General features: G+C 42.8%; 1 protein-coding gene across 1 annotated transcript in view; it reads left to right on the forward strand.

Annotated features, from left to right (window-relative positions):
• The first annotated feature begins 270 nt into the window (after window positions 1-270).
• Window positions 271-23,314, forward strand: part of herc1 (HECT and RLD domain containing E3 ubiquitin protein ligase family member 1) — a 60,990-nt gene continuing 37,946 nt past the window's right edge. The window contains exons 1-24 of the mRNA XM_079282802.1: window positions 271-423; window positions 3,257-4,243; window positions 4,773-4,868; window positions 5,107-5,301; window positions 7,253-7,564; window positions 7,657-7,753; window positions 8,682-8,825; window positions 8,997-9,124; window positions 9,426-9,570; window positions 10,408-10,579; window positions 12,479-12,613; window positions 13,256-13,421; window positions 14,230-14,355; window positions 14,840-15,061; window positions 16,499-16,651; window positions 17,062-17,194; window positions 17,716-17,907; window positions 18,684-18,908; window positions 19,046-19,219; window positions 19,314-19,428; window positions 19,538-19,658; window positions 20,102-20,273; window positions 21,923-22,259; window positions 23,268-23,314. The exon at window positions 23,268-23,314 is cut by the window's right edge and continues 74 nt beyond it. Coding sequence (XP_079138928.1) covers window positions 3,293-4,243; window positions 4,773-4,868; window positions 5,107-5,301; window positions 7,253-7,564; window positions 7,657-7,753; window positions 8,682-8,825; window positions 8,997-9,124; window positions 9,426-9,570; window positions 10,408-10,579; window positions 12,479-12,613; window positions 13,256-13,421; window positions 14,230-14,355; window positions 14,840-15,061; window positions 16,499-16,651; window positions 17,062-17,194; window positions 17,716-17,907; window positions 18,684-18,908; window positions 19,046-19,219; window positions 19,314-19,428; window positions 19,538-19,658; window positions 20,102-20,273; window positions 21,923-22,259; window positions 23,268-23,314 — 4,558 coding nt within the window. The 5' untranslated portion in view covers window positions 271-423; window positions 3,257-3,292. The remainder of the gene's footprint in view (window positions 424-3,256; window positions 4,244-4,772; window positions 4,869-5,106; window positions 5,302-7,252; window positions 7,565-7,656; window positions 7,754-8,681; window positions 8,826-8,996; window positions 9,125-9,425; window positions 9,571-10,407; window positions 10,580-12,478; window positions 12,614-13,255; window positions 13,422-14,229; window positions 14,356-14,839; window positions 15,062-16,498; window positions 16,652-17,061; window positions 17,195-17,715; window positions 17,908-18,683; window positions 18,909-19,045; window positions 19,220-19,313; window positions 19,429-19,537; window positions 19,659-20,101; window positions 20,274-21,922; window positions 22,260-23,267) is intronic.

The raw sequence follows: 23,314 nt of genomic DNA on the forward strand, positions 1-23,314 counted from the left end.
AAACATCAAAGAAGAAGAAGAAAGAAGATCTTATTTTGAAAACCGGATGTTGTCCCCCCATGTCGATCATTCCGCCAACTTCCGCTCGCTCCCGATCTGGGGTCCGTTTTTAATGCGTTCAATCATGAATTTCAGAATATAGGTGCGGTGAAGTTCCACAGCGTCTACGGACTTGACCGCAGTGTGCAGACAGACAGACAAACAAACAAACAAACATATAGCCCTGGTGGACAGACAGACAGACAGACAGACAGACAAGGTAGACAGACAGGTCCCAGCAGCGTCACAGCCCTGTGTGTTGGTTGGACCCAACGGTAGTTGCAGTGGAAGGTTCCATGCATGACACCTTTTCACAGTAAACTGTCCATGAAATGCACAGTATTGTGTAAGCACTACGAGGAGGCCTGTTTGGCAGTTGTACTGGTAAGCGAGCTCTATTTTTTATTTCTATTTATTTTAATACATTATTCAAGCGAACGTCAGAAAGTGTAGCTTGCAAAAAGCTAACCCTAGCTATGATACAGCAGATAAGCCAATCTATAATGCTGGAGCTAAAAACGCTTCTTTAAGACATGAATATGCATATTGGTATGTGATTAATTTAAGGTAATAACTCCATTGTTATCTGCACATTATAGTGTCACGTCTGTGATTACGGTATTGTATGATTTTGCTCGCTGAGTGACGTGAGAGGAAAGTTAGCTTAACGTTAGCTAGCTGACATAAACAGCAGCATCATTTGACAATAATTTGACGGTTAATTGTTTTTTTCCGCACGCGCTGGTAAAGGCTGCTGTTAACCGTTTCTTGTGTGATGTCATGTTTTTAAGTTTTAGCTGTTGGTAATAATCACCATGTTAGCCGTTGGTGATAAACTGCCCTTCTAATCTGACACAACAAGCAGGTTAGCACAAAGCTAACTGTCTAATGTCACCGGTGGTTTGCCAAGTTATTTATTTAAGTGCTAACAATTTCAGCTAAAATGAAAAACAAATTAATTAATGCATTGGGCTGTGGCTGCAAGATGACTTGTTCAGTTAGCTTAGCTAGCTAGCTAACTGGACAGTTGGTACGACTACAATATGATTGGTCGGTTAGCAGCTAGCTAACCAGTAGAAACTAATATTTAAAAAGTAGAAACTAATATTTAAAAAATAGAAACCAGTAGAAACTAATATTTAAAAACAATAGAAACCAATAGAAATTAATATAAAAAAGAAATCACTCGAAACTAATATTTAAAAAAAATAAAAACCAGTAGAAATTAGTCTAAACAAATTGAAACCAGTAGAAGCTAATATAAAAACCAGTTAAACGTAATATGGCGACTGTGACTCACTGAGTCAAATGCAGAGACAAATTTCCCCCATCGGGATCAATATAGTATAATAAATTTAAAATAGAAACCAGTAGAAAGTAATATAAAAAATAGAAACCAGTAGAAAGTGATATAAAAAACATTAGAAACCAGTAGAAATTAATCAAAAAAAATAAATATAAACCAGTATAAGCTAATCTAAAAAACAATAGAATAAAACTATTGTTTACCTAAACAACTGCAATGTCAAAGATAAGATAAAATGATCCTTTATTAGTCCCGCTGTGGGGACATTTACAGGATTACAGCAGCATAGTGGAGTATATATATATACGTGTGTGTGTGTGTATATAGACACACAGGAAAGTGCAAACAAGAGACATAGAAAAAACAAAATAAAAACAAGCTTTATTGAATTTGACTCCGGTTTTCACATTATTCTCAACGTACATGCATGGAATATACAAAAAAACAAGGACATTAAAGACAACAAAGTAGAACAGAGAAACGAAGCATAAACAAACAAACTGCTATGTACAATATAAATATACATTGAAGAATATATATGAACGTAAAGGACACTGGATTTGGGATATTAGTGCAGAATGGTGGTAATAGTGCAAATAGAGGTGCAGTATTTCTGATTAATTTTTCATGAGTATCATGAACAATCAACTACAATATGATTGTAAACAACTGCAGTGTTGAGCCTGTAGCCTCACCAGTGTGTCTGCAGAAAGTCGCGCACCTTCACTGTAAACTGGAGCAAAGCATTTAGCTGGATTACAAAATGTCAACAATATACAAAGTATTTGTTTATACAACAGGTATGATGGATTTACAGTCGTGCAGGTCTGTGGTCTGTGGTGGAAGAAGTTTATCTAATTTATATAGCACATACAAGCAGAGAGACATCCGGTGTATATGTGGAAATAAAGCAAGATTACAATTGGAAAGGAGTTTAAACACAATCAAACACAGGTTGAACACACTTAAAAGCCAGAGAACAACGGTTGGTTTTAAGGTGCATCTTAAAAGCATCAATAGACTCACCTTTCCCCACGAACGGTGCACAGCCAGTTGGCCACATTGGGCGGATCCGATGGGTCTGGTGCTGTAAGGGCTGAGAAACTCTGAAGAATATGTAAGGGTGAGAACATGTAGGGGTTTGTGTAAGGATGCAAGGATAGGAGTGACGTGGTCACATTTCTTGGACTTTACCGGGCAGCGGCGCTTTGACCCACACTTTACTCGTCTTTACACCTGGCGTACCTCAACTTAAACCCAGAGGCAGTAAGGTTACCTACAGAGAACCCGTTCTAGATTGCAACTGGTGTCAAAAAGAAGCATGCCTTTAGTTTCCAGTCATGGATTCTTTGAAGCAGAGTTTGGACTTCTCTGACCTGTTATGCACGGGTCAACATGTGTGTAGTGTTTACAATACAGACTGGAGCGAGGCTAGTCTGTAAATGTATGGCTAAACTTCACAAACGACTAAATATCATGAAATAGAGTGTAATCAGTGTGCATATTAAATATTGGTACAAGTAATAATACAACTTTAAATAGCACGAGAAAGCATTAAAAAACCTTTATTCAACCGGGCTAGTTTTCACTGAGAGCAGTGCTCTTTTATCAGGCAGATTTAGATATTATTGTCTGTTTTGATATATATTAGGTCATATTTACATAGATTACCTCATCTGTGTTATTAGCACATAAGTCCATGATGTTTGTTTCTTCATCTTGATTCACGATATTATGTGAAGAAGTGTTGAATGGATCAAGGTCTGTGCCAATTCTGCAAACTGGAAACTATTAATGACCTCAAACTGAAGATTATTGTGTTTTTCCCCAACATTTTAAATAGCGTTGAGAAAAGGCAGCCTTTGCGAACACAAATTGCTGTTCACAAGCTTGATATTAACAATTTGTTAGATGTTTTCAGGACTGATGGCTCCAGAGTGACATGCCATGGCTCTGATGATCCCCCCGGTGAAGCTCAAATGGCTGGAGCACCTGAACAGCTCGTGGATCACGGAGGACAGCGAGTCCATCGCCACACGGGAGGGAGTGTCAGTGCTGTACTCGAAGCTGCTGGCCAACAAAGAGGCCGTGCTGCTGCCCCAGCAGGTGCTGTGTCTGAAAGGGCCCCAGCTCCCGGACTTTGAGCGTGAATCCCTCTCCAGCGATGAGCAGGAGCACTACCTGGACGCGCTACTCAGCAGCCAGTTGGCCTTGGCCAAGATGGTCTGCTCCGACTCTCCCTTCGCTGCCGCCCTGCGCAAACGCGTGCTGGTGCTCCAGCGCATCTTCTACGCACTTTCCAACAAGTACCACGACAAGGGAAAGGTCAAGCAGCAGCAGCACTCTCCAGAGAACAACTCGGGCTCGGCCGATCTGCACTCCGTCAGCGAGCGGCCGCGCTCCAGCACTGACGCCCTCATCGAGATGGGCGTCCGCACGGGCCTCAGCCTTCTTTTTGCTCTGCTGCGCCAGAGCTGGATGATGCCTCCTCCACCCAGCCCCGGCGGAGGTGCCGGAGGCAACATAAACTTGTGTAACGATGTCATTCACACGGCCATCGACGTGGTCAGCTCCCTGCCGCCCCTCTCTCTGGCCAACGAGAGCAAGATCCCGCCAATGGGCCTGGACTGCCTGGCCCAGGTCACCACTTTCCTGAAGGGGGTGACCATGCCAAACTCTGGGGCGGACATTTTAGGGCGGCGGCTTGCCTCCGAGCTGCTGCTGGGGCTGGCCTCCCAGAGGGGCTCCCTGCGCTACCTGCTGGAGTGGATCGAGATGGCCTTGGCTGCATCAGCCCTGGTCAGTGCTATGGAGGAGAATAAGGTGCTACAGAACCAAGAAGGGCTCATCGGATATGATTGTTTCATGAACATCCTCATGCAGATGAGGCGCTCTTTGGTAAGTAAACATCAACACTGCTGGCAGATTGGAAGTGTTGTTTTTGTGGTTTAATAACTCAAAGCAGAACTGTTATAACTTCTGCTTAAACAAGGACTCGGTAGCCTCGGCAGCTTTACTTTGCTCATCCAACCACGTCTTTGTTGTCTCTATGGACAACATCATAAACTAACAATAATTCATCCATCTGTATGCTTTATAGTGCAGCTATTATGATCTTAAGGTGTGATAACTGAAAACACTGCTGACATTCTGCACCAACCAAATACAAACATGCTGGTAAATAAACAATGATGATGTCATAGACTTTCAGACGAGTTATTTACGTTTTTTTCAAAGTTTTCGGGGTTGTCTGAAATGTATCACATGGTTTTTGGATTCCTATCAGATTTAAAGGTGCATAGGTTGTTTAACGTTTCCTTTTGGGGGTCTGTGACAAAGGCTCCCTATTGAGTGTGATGATTGTAATTGTTTTGAAGTCATTATGGTCTGAACATTTATAGATTTAAATGTGTTTCTTCTGTCTCAGGGCTCCTCAGCAGATCGCAGCCAGTGGAGAGAACCCACACGGACCACTGATGGCTTGTGCTCATTGTATGAGGCAGCACTGTGTCTCTTAGAAGAAGTAAGACATTTTAGAAGTGTTCTACGTATCATTATACTCTAAATAATACACCTCAACATGCTTATTTAAAGGAGTGGATAGCCTTCACTTAGATCCATGCGAGTAACTCCTGTAAGTTACCAGTCAAAAATATGTTGGAAGGAAAAGGGAGGAGATGTCATTTAAAGAAACTCGTCAGACACAAACGATGATTCAAACATGTCCGGAGCGGTTCTTTACTCGCGTCCTTTTCTTCCAGGTATGTCGAATGGCGTCGGACTACTCTCGCACCTGCGTCAGCCCAGACAGCATCCAGACCGGCGAGGCGCCCGTGGTGTCTGAGACCTGTGAGGTGTACGTGTGGGGCAGTAACAGCAGCCACCAGCTGGTGGAGGGAACGCAGGAGAAGATCCTGCAGCCCAAGCTGGCCGCGAGCTTCGCCGACGCACAGACCGTAAGAGATCAACAGTTCACAAGTCTTCTGTAGAGCTGTGTGTCTGCACATGTTCAGAGAGGAGGCATCGGAAGCTTTCGGACACTGGTGGCTAGATATTAAATTTAGCACATTTTAAAGTTAAATGCACCAATCTGGTTCCCTTTAGAGCAGAATTAAGAAGAACGTTGTGCTCCTGTAAACAATTTGACTTCTGCAATTTACTTGTTGTAGCATGGGATGGAATGTAACTAAGTGCTTTTATGCTCCTCAAGTACTCTACTCAAGTACATGTTTTGAGGTACTTGTGCTTAAGTATTTCCATTTTATGTAACTTTATACTTCTACTCCACTACATCTCAGAGGGAAATATGATACTTTTAATTTCATAACATTTATTAGTATTAGTTACTAGTTTGGCTGTTTTGCAGATTCACATTCTTAACACAAAATATAAATAACCTAATGAACTATGAAGTATTATTAAGTAGTATATTATGAAGTATATAAAGTAGTTAAAATGAGCTCCAGCTTCACCAGCTGCAACATTAAAGTGATGAACACATTAATGCATCAATAATTATAACCCAATGATGCATATATTATTTGAGTGCATATTGAGTGTACTTTCACTTCTGGTACTTAAAGTATATTTTGATTCTAATACTTTTGTACTTTTACTTAAGGAACATTTTTAATGCAGGACGTTTAGTATTTTTCACTGCGTGCTCATTTCTACCATTAACACGTTGGTGGTATAAATATGAGCCGTGATGACGCGGCACAAAGCATGACCGAGGTAATTAATGTAAAACGTCTTAAATAAAGAAACTATCAAGAGTTTCAAAATGAATTGAGTTTTGTCAAATGGGTTCAGTTTCAAGGGGGAAAATATTGTTTTTCTTCAGAGCATGAATTTTACTGATCAGCATGATCACAAAAAGAGCATTTCATAAACATGTGTGACATGATGCATTAACAGCACTGGTTCTCCCTTCAGTGGAACTACAGCTGTGTATCAAAACAATGACATGCTGTGTTAGACGGATCGACAATTACATGACTCACCCACATGACCTTTGTTCATCTATTTATAATGTCAGGGGCCTCTCTGCAAGATGAAGTTGCACAAAATCATTTTTCCTATTGTGCTGCTGAATTTGCAGGAAATTAAATCAAATGATCGATCAGAAACTAGCTCAGCCTGGTCTCTTGAAAACTGCACTTTTCAATTGCATTTCCCAGATGACCTACTTAATTTAACATACGTAACAAACATTTGTTTTAAGCCAAAGCAAGATCTTTTACAAAAGTATTTTTTTTCAGTATTTTTTGTTTTGTTTTGTGTCAGGTTGAAATTCACAATGTTAAAAATGTGTTTAAAACTGTAAATACGTTTCCCTCAAAAACATAATTGAGAAAGCAGTTCAGTTGTATGGGAACGTCATTTCTTGGAGACCAGGTGTTGTATCCAGGCGGCAACCTCCAGGTCTATAAAGAGCCTTCAAGCTGCATTCTCTCTAATGTCCACCAGGGGGCGACTCCTCTGGTTGTATAGAAGTCTATAGAAAATGACTCTACTTCTCTCTTGATTTATTCCCTCAGTAAACATTGTAAACATGAGTTTATGTCTCAATCTCTAGTTTCAAGTCTTCTTCAATACAGCATGATGTTCATTTAGTACATTATGGTCCATTTAGAGTCACACAGACCATAAAGCAGGGGATGCTTTAGGGCGGGGCTACACGCTGATTGACAGGTCGACAGCAGAGACGTATCTGGCGTCTCTACGTCACTCCTCCTCAGTCCAGATATGATCACTTCCTGTTCACTGGTTGCAAAATAACCCCCTAAGATTTCGATGGCCAAAATTCCACCAACCAATGAGACAACTACGCCCTTCACAGCTGCAGCTTAGCGGCACAGGATGTCACCACAGCGCTGGTAACTCACTCTCTCACTCTCTCTGCAGATTGAGGCGGGCCAGTACTGCACTTTTGTGATCTCGTCCGATGGCTCCGTCCGGGCCTGCGGTAAAGGCAGCTACGGCCGTCTGGGCCTCGGAGACTCCAACAACCAGTCGACGCTCAAGAAGCTCACCTTTGAGCCCCACCGCGCCATCAAGAAGGTGTCGTCGTCCAAGGGCTCCGACGGCCACACGCTGGCCTTCACCACGGAGGGCGAGGTGTTCAGCTGGGGCGACGGTGACTACGGTAAACTGGGTCACGGGAACAGCTCGACACAGAAATACCCCAAACTGATCCAGGGGCCACTCCAGGGGAAGGTAGGGCTATTCCATTCACATGGTGCACATTATTTCATCTTTTAAATCCAGTGACAGCTGATTACGTCTGATGTGTGTCTTTTCTGTGTCAGGTGGTGGTGTGTGTGTCTGCCGGCTACAGACACAGTGCTGCAGTCAGTGAGGATGGAGAGCTGTACACGTGGGGTGAAGGAGATTTTGGAAGATTAGGTAAGTTGCTGAACTCATTTGGGATCTTCAATGTACGGCTGTTCCTTTTAAATAGTTCCCAGTACAACCGTGGGGATTGTCAACGCTCTTCGATTCTCTTCTCACTCATGGTTATAACTTTGGAACACAACACTTGTTTTATTGCCTCGCTTTTTCTGCTTTGTCTGTCAAAGCACTTTGTAAACTTTGTTTTTGAAGTTGCTATATAAATAAAGTTACTATTATTAATAACCCCTCAAGCTAACTCTCGTTAACACGGTAAAACACCATGACGCACAACAATTTGTGACTCATGAATTTGTTACACTAATAACTGTCCATTCACAAACTTCCACTACTGCACGGCATTCTGGGTAACGCTGTAGCTGACGGCTAGTAGCATGTCTGTTGACCGATGGGAGGCTCCGTCGCGACCGCACAGAAAAGAGAGATGGTCTCCGTTTATAGATGCAAATATCTTCAAATGTTTTATTTAGAAAAAGAAGGCTGGTGGTTTTTCCAACTTATTTATTTTGAAGGTCTTTGATTTACTGTTTTGCAGTTTGCATAATAATAATTGGTTACATTCTGACTTTATATATGGAATGATTTTGTAATAATAATAATAATTATTATTATTATTGTTAGTAATTAAAGCCTTCAGTATATACATGATGACAGTAAATGTTTTCGTTTAGTTTTGGATTCTACGTCCTCCTGACTGCAGAATGAGCCCATGAACCCATGAACCTGTGTAAAGGCCCGGTCACGACAAGAAGAAGTGCTGTGAACTAATACTGGAGAAAAGAACCTCGTTCTGCTCTGTGTGCCGGATGCTCCGCGTGGACTTATTCTAACCCTCCACTCAGACGAGCTAAATAAAACTCCACATTTGTAATTTCCGTGCGTAAGCAGTCTGACGTTTTTTTCATTGTTTGGGGGGATGCAGGTCACGGTGACAGCAACAGCCGAAACATTCCTACCCTGGTTAAAGACATCAGCAACGTGGGAGAGGTGTCGTGTGGCAGCTCTCACACCATCGCCCTGTCCAAGGATGGACGCACCGTGTGGTCCTTCGGAGGAGGAGACAACGGTGAGGAAGCCCTTCACCAAGACTTTGTTGTTCAACGTCATCGGTGATCTTGTAAATTGAATTTAAATAGGAGCCGTCACATAATTCTTGCAGTTTTGTCTTGTATTTCTTCAAATTGTACTACAGTGCGAGTACATGCTCATACAAGTGAAACCACGTGTTGTCCCGCAGGAAAACTCGGTCACGGTGATACCAATCGAGTCTACAAGCCAAAAGTAGTGGAAGCCCTGCAGGGAATGTTCATCAGAAAAGTGTGTGCAGGAAGCCAGTCGTCTCTCGCCTTAACCTCCACCGGACAGGTATGCCAGCAGTCCTAAACGGTTAACCAAGACGGGACAAAAGCCCGGTTTGTTGAGGAATAAGTGAAGGCTCTTTGTCCCAAAGAGGGAGTTTCATACTGCTGTTTATGCATTCCTGCTGACAGCCGGTTGGACGTTGACAGTGATGACTTGTTGCGTAACGGAGCTCTTCTTTCTCAGGCGTTGTCTCAAAGATGCAGTCTCACTGTTTTTACTCCTGGAGACCGAAATGAAATGATTTGCGTTGTGAGCAGCGGAAGAAATGCTCTGCTGGTGTTGATTGCTGCCACTTGTTCTTTAGGTGTACGCGTGGGGCTGCGGTGCTTGTCTGGGATGTGGTTCCTCTGAGGCCACCGCTCTCAGACCCAAACTGATCGAGGAGCTGGCTACCACCAGGGTGGTGGACATCTCCATCGGGGACAGTCACTGCCTGGCCCTGTCGCATGGTTTGTCTTTTGCTCTTCTCTTTCGGGGAGTTTTTTGTCACAGTCTCTCTCTGTGGTCTCTCTCTGTGGTCATATAAAAGTCATGCAGCTCTATAGAAACGGAACAATCATGACTAGAAGTCGAGAGAACTAGAATATGTCTTTTGTGCAGAAGTTTCACTGATTTCTTTTTTTTGGTCACATGACTGTTTGTCTCAGATGAATCAATCATAACTTCATAGTTTCACTGAGGAGCTCACAATTTCATGTTTTTTAAAGAATTTGGTTAAAGCAAAGCTTTATTTGTGGCGAGATTTTAAAGGAGACATGTAGAATAAAATGTTGTTGATGAAATTTCACAATTTTAAGCTTTGTTTCGGTTTCTTTTTCTGACGGAAGTGTTTGTCGCACATGATGTGTTCAAGGACCGTCAGAAAAACAAAAATATGACGATAATGGTGGTTTTTTTTTACAGCTGGCTGTGATAAACGGTGTAGTTTCTGCCATTGTTTAGAGGAAACATGCTTTTCAGTCCCGCTGGCGGGTTTTGGGGATTCAGAGGGTCGGTAAATGTGAGCAGCTGCTGCTGCGTTAAGACGTTTGCATGGCGTCGGGGATCAATGTGGCTGAACATGCTAAATCCACGGCCTCTTGCCAAGTCACAGTGTGATCATGATGTTACTGCACAGTAAGATTTTATGTTTGTTGAACAAGTGACAGAGCTGTCGCAAGTAGCGTGACGTAATAGCAAAATACATAGACCCTGTTTGTTTAGGCTAATACTTAACTGAAGCAAGACTGTATATTTCAGATCAGTGCAGTACAGATTCTATATCTGATCTTGTATTCCTTCTCCAGACAATGAAGTGTACGCATGGGGCAACAACTCCATGGGCCAGTGTGGCCAGGGGAACTCCACGGGGCCGATCACCAAACCCAAGAAAGTGGTGGGCCTGGACGGAGTCGCTATTCAGCAGATCTCAGCCGGCACGTCCCACAGCCTGGCGTGGACCGCCCTGCCCAGAGACAGGTCAGCTCAACATCAGGGTGACTGCTGTAGCGCCGGCAGCATTGACCATAAACATAGCCACACAGGGGAGGGGGGGGGCAACAACCCCTGGACTACTTTGTTTCATAGTATTGCACAATACAGGTCAAAGGTCAGTGACTGCATGTGAAATGTGCAGCAGTTTCTTTTTCCTTCTGTGTGATGTTAACGTCATGTTGACTGTGTTACTGACTTAAAGTACAGAGAGTCAGAGAGTCTCAGGAGGTTAGATTCTGATAAACATGCAGTTATTTTAGATGAAAGTCTCTGTCTCCTAATTCCGAGATTAAAGCCATAAGTGCGAGAAAAAGAAAATCTGATAATCTTTCAAAGTAAAGTGTTAAATGTTTGAGAAAAACCAAATTAACAAGAAAAAATGTAATATTCTCTGAGATTGAACTCCCAAATTAGTGAGAAAAAAAATCTGAATGTTTGAGTTTGCAATGTTGGATAAACCCCATCACACCACAGTGGAGTACCACACATGTTCTGATCCAATGTTTATGATAATATTGTGATTCCTTTTGATAAATCTGATGAGGTCATTACCAGAGGAACAATACGCAGCATCTGTGGTGTGTAGGGTTGGGTATCGTTTGGGTTTTTTCCGATACCGGTGCTAAAACGCTACTTTTAAAATGATACCGGTGCTAAAACGATACTTTTAAAACGATACCGGTGCTAAAACGATACTTTTAAAACGATACCGGTGCTAAAACGATACTTTTAAAATGATACCGGTGCTAAAACGATACTTTTAAAACGATACCGGTGCTAAAACGATACTTTTAAAATGATACCGGTGCCTGAACCGATACTTTTTTCTTCAAATTGAACAATATATTAACTGTTAAAGTATCCTATAAATATAAATAAATACAAAACACTTGGCTTCAAACTACAGCTTCAAACTTTTTAACTATGAACAATATATTAACTGTTAACAGTTTACAGTATACTTAAATAAATACAAATAAATACAAAACACACACACACTCTGTACACACACTGCAGCTTCAAACTTCAGCAATTATTTTGCAGAAATGTGAGCATATTTTCCTTCTCTGGCAAAATACGACACGTCTCATGACTTATTTTATTTTACCAGTTGGTGGCGGTAATGCGCCAATTCGTCGTTTGCCAACCGCCACTACACCTCAAAGAAGGAGAAGAAGAAGCTTTGGCGTGTCTGTGTTGTTGTGCTTGTGAGCGACAGCGCTAAGTTCCCGTTGTAATAATACTATGAGTGAGGAGCGGAGGACCGAGTCCTGCTGCCAGGACCGAGTCATCAGAGTAGTGTCAAAGTATTTCAATCGGCTCAGGCACCGAAAGGAAGCACCGAAATCTGCGTTACGTTTCGGTCCGGTAGATACCGGACGTATAGGAACCGGTTCCATACCGGCACCGTTTTTCGGTACCCAACCCTAGTGGTGTGATGATGTCGATTCAACCTTCAAAGTAAAGTGAGATTTCATTGCCAACTCTCACATGTGTCACATTTGTTTTGATATGCAGTGCTCACAGGAAGTGCATTCTTTAGATAGATAGGCAGAAAACGAACCTTCATTAGAAGACAGGAGTAAGACGGAACTTTGTTGAAGTGGGTTTAAGGCACGCCATCGATTCGACACGTAAAGTTCAGTTCACGTTTCATCACGACGAGCACGACTAAAACGACTTTACTCCTGCTGGTTTAAACCAGTGGAGAAATGCTAGCAGCTTCATCCGTTTAGTGGACAAAGTGTTTGAATGACAACAACAGCATGTCCCTCCAGAGCTTTGATGTTTGACATTCATTCATTCCACTTGAGCACCTATGCAGCGCGAGAGCTCTTCATGTCAATGTGAACATATGAATACTTACTCCCTGTGGCTCTGTAGGCAGGTGGTGGCTTGGCACAGGCCCTACTGTGTCGACCTGGAGGAAAGCACCTTCTCCCACTTGCGCTCCTTCCTCGAGCGCTACTGCGACGGCATCAACAGTGAAGTCCCTCCTCTTCCGTTCCCCTCTTCCAGGTAAACGCACACGGCCACCATCGCTGCACTGACGGGTGTGCAGAAAACACAGAGAAGTAACCGGGTATAATAGTGCACCTCCTCTCCAGGAAGGAGGGTTGCTATGATCAGATTCACGGTTAATTACTAACGTCCCTATCTAAAATGACAGATCTGCTCTTTTGATTCACAGTGTGATTTTAAAGTAAAACATATTGATAGAAGAATTGCATGTTCACACACAGGCTGTGATATGTGTAAATAATTAACAAATGATTTAGCTTTAGCACGTTTAGTTTTGTGTGTCTTTGAGCTTGTTCGGTGTTATCTTTAGTAACAATGGTCTGAAATGACGTAAAGTTGCATAGTTAAGTAAATAAATCAGATTTTCTTGCCTTAATTACCCTCCACTAACATGAGAAGCTTGATATTGGGCTCTATGTGGTACCAGAGACGTAGGATGATTGTTTGTGACAAGTTCAATACATTGATATCTAAATATGCCGAGATATATAATTCATTTTTAATGTAGTTGGTACATATTTGTAATGAATGTGTCCAGACACTGAATAACTGAAACTTTCACACTGTCATCTTGGCAATAAGATTCAACAGGCGTGGCTAAAATGAAATACATTTAAATACATTAAAATGTATTTGCAGGGAGCATCATAACTTCCTCAAGCTGTGCCTTCGGCTTTTGTCCAATCATCTGGCTCTGGCTCTGGCCGGGGGCGTGGCCACCAGTATCTTAGGTCGGCAGGCCAGACCCCTGAGGAACCTGCTCTTCAGACTGATGGACTCCTCAGTGCCTGACGAGATTCAGGAGGTAAGAAGATGCTCTCTTTATCACGGGGGGGGGGGGGGAGGATTATCAGCATAGCAAAGACCAAGAGAGATAGTAAAAATAATACAACGGTTCACAACAGAGACACTTTGTGAACAAACACAACATATTTAGGATGAAGTCACTGAAAGAAACACGGAGCTGCAGCAGCATCTTCGTGACCTTTTCCATGCCTGTAATTAAAGCCGTTCTATTTTATCTGAATCGTCACTCCTCAGCTGTTCTTTTTGTCTGTAATCATTGTGAATCATTGAGATTAGCTCAGTGGACATTAAAGAGACAGTAGTGATGTTTAGAAGTGTTTGTATGAGGTTCTTCTCCAGAGTCACAGTTCTACTACAGTAGTTCTGCTGAGGACGTGTTCTAGACTCCTAACAGAATCTATTGCAGTTTAAGTGAACGCTATATTTAGAATGCGTTCCCCTTTACCTTGCTGACACAAATGAACCAACAGATAGAGGCAGTGATAGACCAGCGGCTGCTGTGATCTGAGAGGTAGCGCGACTGGAGTCTGGTGTCTTTAAAGAGCGTAGAACGGCTTCACTTCTCTGTTCCCGTGTTTATTTTGTGTGACTTTGGTGAATCCGAACCAGCCAAAGTCACAGAATAACACAAACAAACTGATCTTCATTTATTTAAATGTCTACACATTCACTGACGATGGAAAAGTACTTCATGCAACACTGCTCCAAAACATCCAAACAGCACTTTCTTAAAATGTCAACAAACTCTGGATCTGTTCCCCCACCTGAAGCTTTGTGTTGTGTGTGTGTGTGTGTGTCCCCATCAGGCGGTGATCGAGACTCTGTCGGTGGGGGCGACCATGCTGCTGCCTCCGCTGAGAGAGAGGATGGAGCTCCTTCACTCCTTGCTGCCTCAGGGCCCTGACAGATGGGAGAGTCTCTCCAAAGGACAGGTACGCTATGCTACCTGATACACACACCTGTCAGGATCCATGGCTCTGGATGCACGTGTGGAGTTTCATTTTGTGAACTCCAGTGGAGACGTATATGCCTAAAACTTTACATTAATCTCATTGTTAGCCATTAAAAGCTGGTCTCAGCCGCTGGTTTACATTAATGTACTTGAGGTTTGTGTAGATTCACAAATGCCCCGTTGGTTGATGGCTCACGTTGTGGTGTTGGTGGAGTAAAAGGCTGGGTTTGGATCTCTAAGTGGTCAGCCGGTTAGCTTAGCGTGTTTCTGGCTAAGTTTAGCGGCTGTAGCCTGATGTTGATGTAGAGATGTAGAAGTGATATCGATCATATCCGTTAACTCTTGGCAAGAAAGCAAATTGAACCTCCGTGTTGACCAGTTTAACTCCGAGTGCTGTTTGTCGGCTTGTTTTTTCTGTCTATGTCAGCAGTCTCATTTTAAACGTGTGTGTTTTTGTGCCACAGAGGATGCAGCTCGACATAATCCTGACCAGCCTCCAGGACCACACCCACGTGGCCTCGCTCCTGGGCTACAGCTCTCCGGCCGACGGGCCCGAGGGGCTCTGCTCCGGCCCGGGCTTCACGGCCGCCCCGGACCCGACGTACAGCGACACGGCGGGACACCCTGACACCCACCTGGCCGAGATCCTCATGAAGACGCTGCTCAGGAACCTGGGCTTCTATACCGTGAGTAGATGTTTGCTGCAGCTCTTATCGGAGAGCTCGCTCTTATTGATTTCAGTGTGTGTGCCGCTCAATAACAGACCATTATCTGAGAGATCATCAACGATCTGTTTGGAATAGACCAAGGCAGACGTTACTCAGGAAGGAAGCGCTGTTGTTTCAGCCTCTCCACCTCCCTCATTGCTCCTCTTAATACTGGAGTGCTGGAGGCGGAGCATGACTCATATAATCCTTGTTCATCATCACCTGCTGCGAAGCAGTGGCTTGTTCCTGTGCCTCGTTCTCTAAAGACGGCTTTTATTGATTGTAACACACACACACACACACACACACACACACACACACACACACACACACACACACACAAAAACAAACTGTGTTTTCAAGTTTGTGACATTATGCAGACAATAATGAACGTTGATTAGACTGCAAGGCTTTCTGCTTATGAGTCACTCCTTTTGAATTATTCGCCTCTCACTGAATTTCCCCTTTTTGCTCCTAAAATCACAACGAATACAAAAGATAAAGAAATATACCGGTAATTTGAAGATATTCATATTTTATATTTTAATCTGATTTGAAGTAATGGTACAAAAGTATTGGCATGAAATATACTTACAATATAAAAAGTATTAATTATGCAGATTGACCTACATCAGAATAATGTATAATATTTTACTGAACAATAATTATTGATGCATTAGTGCGTACATTACTTTAATGGTGCAGCTGGTAAAGGTGGGTCTTATTTTCAACTATACATGTGTATATATATGCGTGTGTGTATGTATATATGTATGTATGTGTGTGTATATATATATATATATATATATATATATATATATATATATATATATATATATATATATATATATATATACACACATATATACATACATACTGCCAGGAATCTTGTGGAATAAAGTTTTACATTATTTATCTGAATCTGCAAAATAAATTAAGTTTTCAAAGAAATGTAGTGGTGTAAAAAGTATAAAGCAGAATAAAATGTGAATACTTTAGTGTAAGTATACATACCTCAGGTCAAAAGGTGGTTTGCTGAACATTTTCTGCTTTGAAAACACGTCTTTCGTGTTCAATTCATTCTTTTATTCTTCAAGTAATGTGTTGTGTTTGATCACAATACTAAAAGCAGCAGAACTGAGTACACGTTGATGTCTGTTTATTTCTCACAAGTAAAGTCTGCGTTGCGATATTCAGCCTTCTCACATTTACCTGGTTCTTAATGTAAAACGCCGACCAGATTATCTGCCCAGAGAATCGTTGTTTACATTCATCCTGATGCAAAATAAAAAAAGGTTTTTCTTGTGTCGCAAATGAACAGTTGTCGTGCAGCCCTGTGTTGCATAATGACAATGAACTATACCCTGACCGTATCCCTCACATCGTACTTGTGTTGTTGTTGTTGTTGTGGTGCAGGATCAGGCGTTCGGTGAGCTGGAGAAGAACAGCGATAAGCTGCAGCAGGGCACGTCCTCCTCCGACAGCAGCCAGCCGGCTCACCTCCACCAGCTCCTGTGCTCCCTGCAGAAGCAGCTGTTGGCGTACTGCCACATCAACTCCGTCACAGAGGTACGGAAGCTCGGCTCGTCCTGTTCAAACTCGCCGACTCTCTCTTCCACGGATAACGGCTTCATTACGTGGAAAATCACGGAGTTATTCAAACCTCTTGGTCCGGTGACATTCGGATCATGTGTTTTTGGGGTTTTTTCTGAACACTGGTGAGATTCTAGCTTCACCATTGAAAGGCAGAAGCCCTCTGATGTCCAATCTGATGAAGTTATCTCCTCTTTAATGCACATCTAATCTCAGAACACACATGGTCTTCTTCATGAAGCACATTATTTTCAGAACTGATGCATGAAAGTAACTCTCTGTGATAATGTGACGATGTTCAGCAGCCTTCAAGCCAGATATTTGAATTCAGATTGAATGAATGAAGCGTCTTGAGACATTACGGGCCTCGTGCTTTCTCTCTGCAGAACTGCAGCAGTGTGGCTTTACTCCACAAGCATCTGCAGCTCCTGCTGCCTCACGCCACCGACATCTTCTCCCGCTCTGCTGCTCTGATCAAAGAGAGTTCCTGGAACGGCAGCATACGAGAGAAGCTGCAAGGTGAAGAGGATCGGTTCATCTCTCCATCCTCCACTTGTCCACTTCTGCCTCTTCGTCACAAAACACTTTCATCATTTCTCTTCTTCTCACGCTACTCACTTAAAGACTGCGCAGGTTAAACTGCATAAAACATGTACATCATTTAGGTTGTATGTGTTGATATGAAACATGATCATTTATTCAAAGTAAACAGAAAAGATCTTTGTAATAAAACTTTTTATTACTTTTCAATATCGTGCACAATTTTCTATTTGAGCGTCTGTTAGGTGCTGGTGTCAGTATTGCTTCTCATTCACTGAATACTTATTACTCTTGTTTACATATATTTATAATCTTCCTCTATTGTTTTCTTCTTGATCTTCTGTTGTAATCGTTGATCAATCATTTCCTTTGGGATTAATAGATTTCTATCATATCTTTTATTTCTTCCGACCCTTTTCTCTCCCTTTTAACCAATATTTCTTTGTTTCGTTTCCATAATTTCCTGTGTTTTTCAACCTCCGTGTCTCCATCATGTCCAGATGTGATCTACGTGTCGGCGGCAGGCAGCATGCTGTGCCAGATCATCAACTCGTTGCTGCTGCTGCCGGTGTCGGTGGCGAGGCCTCTGCTGAGCCACCTGCTGGACCTGCTGCCTCCTCTGGACCGCCTCAACCGGCTGCTGCCTGCTGCCTCCCCTCTGGAGGACCAGGAGCTGCAGTGGCCCCTGCATGGTGAGCCAGAAGCTAAAGAAACGCTGACCCTGCTTTGTGATCTATAGCGTCGTTATATAATGAGCGGTTTTATCAACATTGAATAGCTGTTTGGTAATATGAAAAAACAATGAAACAAACATTCCTGTGAAGTTAAAAAGTGTGTTTCGCCCCTAAAAGTGTAAATAAACGAACGTTACTCAGAGTAATAGGTTATTATTGCATGACTCAAAATGCTTTCTATTCTAACAGTGTTGTCTATTATATACACTGGGTCACCAGGCCTGTTTTATCTGTTCATTCACGAGAGATGAAAAACTAATTTACTGCACATTAATGTGATTGTCTTTGAATGAGAAGTAGGTTGAATGTCTTTAGTTTGGATTTGGTCGGTCTTTGTTCCGTACGGAATCCCTTTGGGTTCTAATGTGGTGACAGATTTAAGGATAACATGGCTGCGTGTCAGCCTCGAACCCTCTCGTCTTGATTGTGACAAAACCTTCAACAGTATCGTGTTTTTCCCTCAAAGCTGGGTGGCAGTTTATTTTGCACTGGCTCTATTCAAAGATTTAGCATCTCACTATTTAGCATTTACTCATTTTGTCCTCTAGACGTTCTGAGGTTTGTGAGCCACAAATGTAATTTATAACTCTTGTGTTTCTAGTTTTCGATATAATTCACGGCTGTAAGTCTGCACAAATCAAAGGTTGTGTAGAGCTCTCAAGACCTTATTATCCCTGGAAGTGTAAACTTTCATTTGTACTGTCCTCCTTCCACCACACCACCCTCACTGTCAGGTACGTCTGACTTTGCTGAGCCGGCCTCGGGGATGTCGCTGCCACAGCCGGCGCTCTCCTGGGTGTGGCTCGTGGACCTGGAGAGGACGGTCGCCCTCCTCGTGGGCCGTTGCCTCGGTGGGATGCTGCAGGGGGCTGCTACCTCGCTGGAGGAGCAGGATACCGCCTACTGGCTCAAAACTCCCCTCTTCAGCAACGGCTTGGAAATGGACATCCCACAGCTCGGTAGGGAGGGGGCGGCTACGGTGTTTAACATGTTCATCACTGGCAGTAACCTTTCAGCTGTTGAGGGCAGTTTGTGTTTCTTCTTTTTGCCCTTGTATTCTTGAGATGATGAATGTTTGTCCACTTGTGTCTTTCAGACTTGTGCATCAGCTCATTGCTGGAGGCAGCGCTGTCCGGTGACGAAGAGCAGAAGCCCCTTGACTCCACACTGCGTCCCGACTTGAGTGTCTTGGTGGATTTGGCGCTGTGTTCCTCTAAAGAACCTGCCAACAGCCTCTGGATCAACATGCAGGACTATGGCATGAGCAAAGGTCCCCTTTTTGACTCGGCATGTAATGAATTCTATTGTCTCTGTGCCAGAGGCATCGGTCTTGACAGTGAACTGTACTGTGTGTTCTGTTACAGACTGGGACAATGCGTCTCTCAGTAACGAGTCCCTGTTGGACACTGTGTCCACGTTTGTGTTGGCGGCCTTATTGAAGCACACAGGGCTGCTGGGCCAAGCCTGTGGAGAGGGCAGGTACCGTGACGTCCTATTTATGATGTGTTAAAGGTCTCCACATTGTCCCACAGTGCCAGAATAGATTAAAAATCACATGTAGCAAGTATATTTTTGTTTCCCCCGTCAGGTACCAACCCTCTAAGACCCTGGCGGAGGTCTATCGCAGTGTTTACAAGGTGCGGAACCGCCTGCTGGCCTGTAAGAACATGGACTTCGTCCAGACCAGATCCTCTTCACGTGAGAGGAGGGTGAGTTTGCATTTAAAGTCTCTCAAACTGCTTTTTATAATTAGAAGATGAAACTAGTCTTCTCATACAAATAGTTCTGATAGATGCCGCTCTATCACGGACTCCTCTCACAGCATTAGTGGAGCAACGGGCCGTAGTTGATCCGTACGGATAATGTGAACAAATCCGTGTTCAGATCAGCAGGAGGAGAGCTAGTTACGTTAGCAGCACAGCTAACGGCTAACGCAGGGAGGTTCATTCAATTACGTTATGATGCGTTCAGGCTTTGGAGTTTTTTACACAGTTTACAATGCTTCAGAGTGGTTGGAATGATTTTTCACGACAGTGGTGGAATAGTTGGTGTGGAGCCTCGTAGACCAGCTGCTACAACAAAACAACCACAAAAACATTCTGTATCATTTTCAAATCCACTCATGGATGTTATTTTGTAACATTTCTGTCAGATTTCAGACAATCAGGACTCCCTCGACATGGACCCTCAGGAGAACTCGTTCACGCGCACCATCGACGAGGAGGCGGAGCTAGAGGAGAGAGCCGACCGTGAGAGAGAGGAGGGGCATCAGGAACAGGACGACGAAGAGGATGACCGGGAACACGAAGTAATGACGGCTGGAAGTGAGTACGCCTGCCTGGAGTTGTACTTTTTATGTCTTTTGTCCCGCCTGCTCGCATTCATTCACATCTCTGCTTTGTGACGGTCGTTATCAAACTGGTGAAAGTGCTGAACAATTCGTTTCTGCTGAATTTGCTTGGCAGTGTGTCGTGTTGGGGGAAATGCAAGTCTTCCAATCAGGTGTTGTCATGTAGGTGCAGAGGTTTCAGTGGTTTGGATATTTATTTAATGTTGTACGTGCAGTTAAATTCTAAATTCAATGCCAATCTCAATTTATTTTGTTATGACAAAGCATCCCAGTGATGTAACCAATGCTGTTCTCTTGTGTTGTCACAAAACCAAATGAATGACTTGATTGATACCTGCTGAAAATGATTTATTATTTTCCCAGCGTGTGTTCATACCTTTCAGGACTGGAGAAACTGTAAATTTAGATGAGCTGTAAGTTCATATGTCTCCATCTTCACATGTCGCACTGCTGCTCATGACTGTTTTAAAGTGGCAATTAGAAGATTTTCATTGAGACAAATGTCTGTTAAGTCACTATCACTGAGTCATATGGCCCATTAATGAAAGTATTGCAATATTTATATATTTGCAGTGATAAAAACTGGGTGTTTGTGGTGACATTCCCGGAAAAATCTGCCGTATTAGTTTTTCTTCATTATATACACACAAAAAATGGAACTACGCACAAAATTTGGAAGAATTGTTAGTTTGGAACTGAAATCTGAAGGATCGACACTTAAATTCCTTGCAATAATAAGTTATAACAGTGGTGTGACCTCTGAGTGAATGTAAGTCAGTGATGCAGTGTGTATGTGTGGGGCTTTTATTTTGAAAGGTGAGAACGGAAAGAGCCGCCGCTGCCGTTCAACTGGTGGAATCAACAAAGAGTTTTCCGTCTTGGTTCAGAGGACGCAACCTCCGCGATGTTATTGGATTATGAGTAGAAGTAGAGAGAACGAGAACATGTCTTGAGTGCAGAATAACACAGTTGGAAGGACATCAATCACAAAAACGTCAAAGAAAACAAGTAGAATGTCTCAGCATCCACAAGTGTTACCAATGGTAGAATAAACGGAGGCTCCACTTGCTATATACATTGAACTGTTTACATTTTTGAGGCCTCTCCTGTCCTGCACAGAATTTAATGTTTTTTAGAGAAACGGTTTATTTGGGTTGAGATTTTAAATAGTCATAAGAATACAATGTTTTTGATTAAATATCAAAAATGTAAGCTTCGTTTTGGCTGCTTTTCTGATGGAAGCCTTCGTCTCACATGATGTGTTCAAGGACCGTCGAAAAGGTGAACATCTGACGATAGTATTGTGTTTTTACAGCTTCAGGCTTTGATAAACGGTGTTGTTTTGGCGAGTGTTTAAAGAAACCATGCTTTTCATCCCCCAGTGGTTTTTGGTGGAAATACAGTAGATGTCTGTAAGGTGATGTCTGACTGTAAGATCCTTGTTGTTGTAATTTAGGTCCACGGTGTGCTCTGAGGTTTTGTGATGCTTTTCGTTTGCATGTGCTTTGGTTCTGGTCTTTGCAGCGCGTCAACATTGAGTGTATTGTGCGGCTGCTGCTTGTCCTCTAACCCAGCATCTTGTGTGTGTGTTTTATTTGTGTATGTGCATCTGGCACCACACAGAAATCTTTCAATGTTTCCTCTCAGCGCGGGAGGTGGCTCGCAGTCGGGACAGAGAGCGGGCCAGCAGCAGCACAGGACTGGGCTCTGGCTCGGCCTCCAGGACCGGAGGAGGAGGTGGAGGAGGAGGAGAGGAGGACACCGTCCTGTCTCAGGGTCTCCCAGAAGGCCAGGACCTGTACACGGCCGCCTGTAACTCTGTGATCCACCGCTGTGCCCTGCTGCTGCTGGGGGTGAGCCCTGTGCTGGGGGAGCTGACCAAGCAGAACCAGGAGGAGGAGGAGGAGGGCCAGACCCAGTCCGCCACGGGAACACAGGAGTGTCTGAGCTTCATGACCAGGTCTGAGCACCTAGACTCATTATGAAGGGGGGGGGGGTGTGTCTGACGCATCACAACTCAAATAGTTGGTTCCCTCTTCAGTGGTGACTTTGTGCTGTTAGAATATCCCTCTACTGTAGAATGAGGCTAATGTAACCGCACAGTATGAAAGGATAGTTCCACATGTTAACAACAAGCTTATCAGAATTCATTTAACAACGGTGTAATGTTTGTGCGAGACATTTTAACATTTAAATATTACCGACACTTGATGCTTTATAAAAGGATTAAAATTACGTATTTCCAACTGAAAAACTAAGACATGAAATAGTTCATAAGCTAAGACATAGGAATCACTATACAGGGCTGCAGTTAATAGTTTAAAGCTTCATTCATAACGTTGACATTTAAATTATAAGTCAACATTTGAATGCTGCGCACTTCTTTAGTAGTATTTGTACACCGTTGCACATACAGATCAGGCTCCACTGATGTTAGTAGTATTCGTATAATGTTAGTATTCTAATATTTGTAGATCAGAGTGTTGAAAAGTCAACATTTATTGAAAAAAAGATAGAAATTGACAACATGTTTATCCAAACTATAAACAGGAAATAGATGGATCAGTCGAGCAGCAATCAAACAGGACATCAATTATATTTATAATACAATAACAAAAGGCTTGTACATTTTTTAGGTTAACATTCAAAGATTAATTAGAAAACTTGAATAGAAGCTTTGAGTGTAAAAAAACCAGCCCTATTTATAACACACTATAAAATGCAATAATATATATTTTTTAGAAGACAGTTGTACAGTAATTGTTAAATATATAAACTGTAATATTAGCATGAATGTAGTAAATGTTTATGCGTAGTACAAATATATTCTGTACATACAGAGACGTAGTAAAAAATGGTGAGTCGTCTTTTTTATGTATCATCTTTGGGGTTCAGTGCATGTTTAGTTCAGCCACAGTAACCGTTGCTCTTTAAGCGTTTTAAGATCAGTTTGTGTTTGTGTCTGAAGGAGCGAGAGTCTGAGCGCTGAGAGCCGCTCAGTGCAGAGCAGCCCGA

This window comes from Melanostigma gelatinosum (genome assembly GCF_949748355.1).
Source record: "Melanostigma gelatinosum genome assembly, chromosome: 2".
Taxonomy (NCBI): domain Eukaryota; kingdom Metazoa; phylum Chordata; class Actinopteri; order Perciformes; family Zoarcidae; genus Melanostigma; species Melanostigma gelatinosum.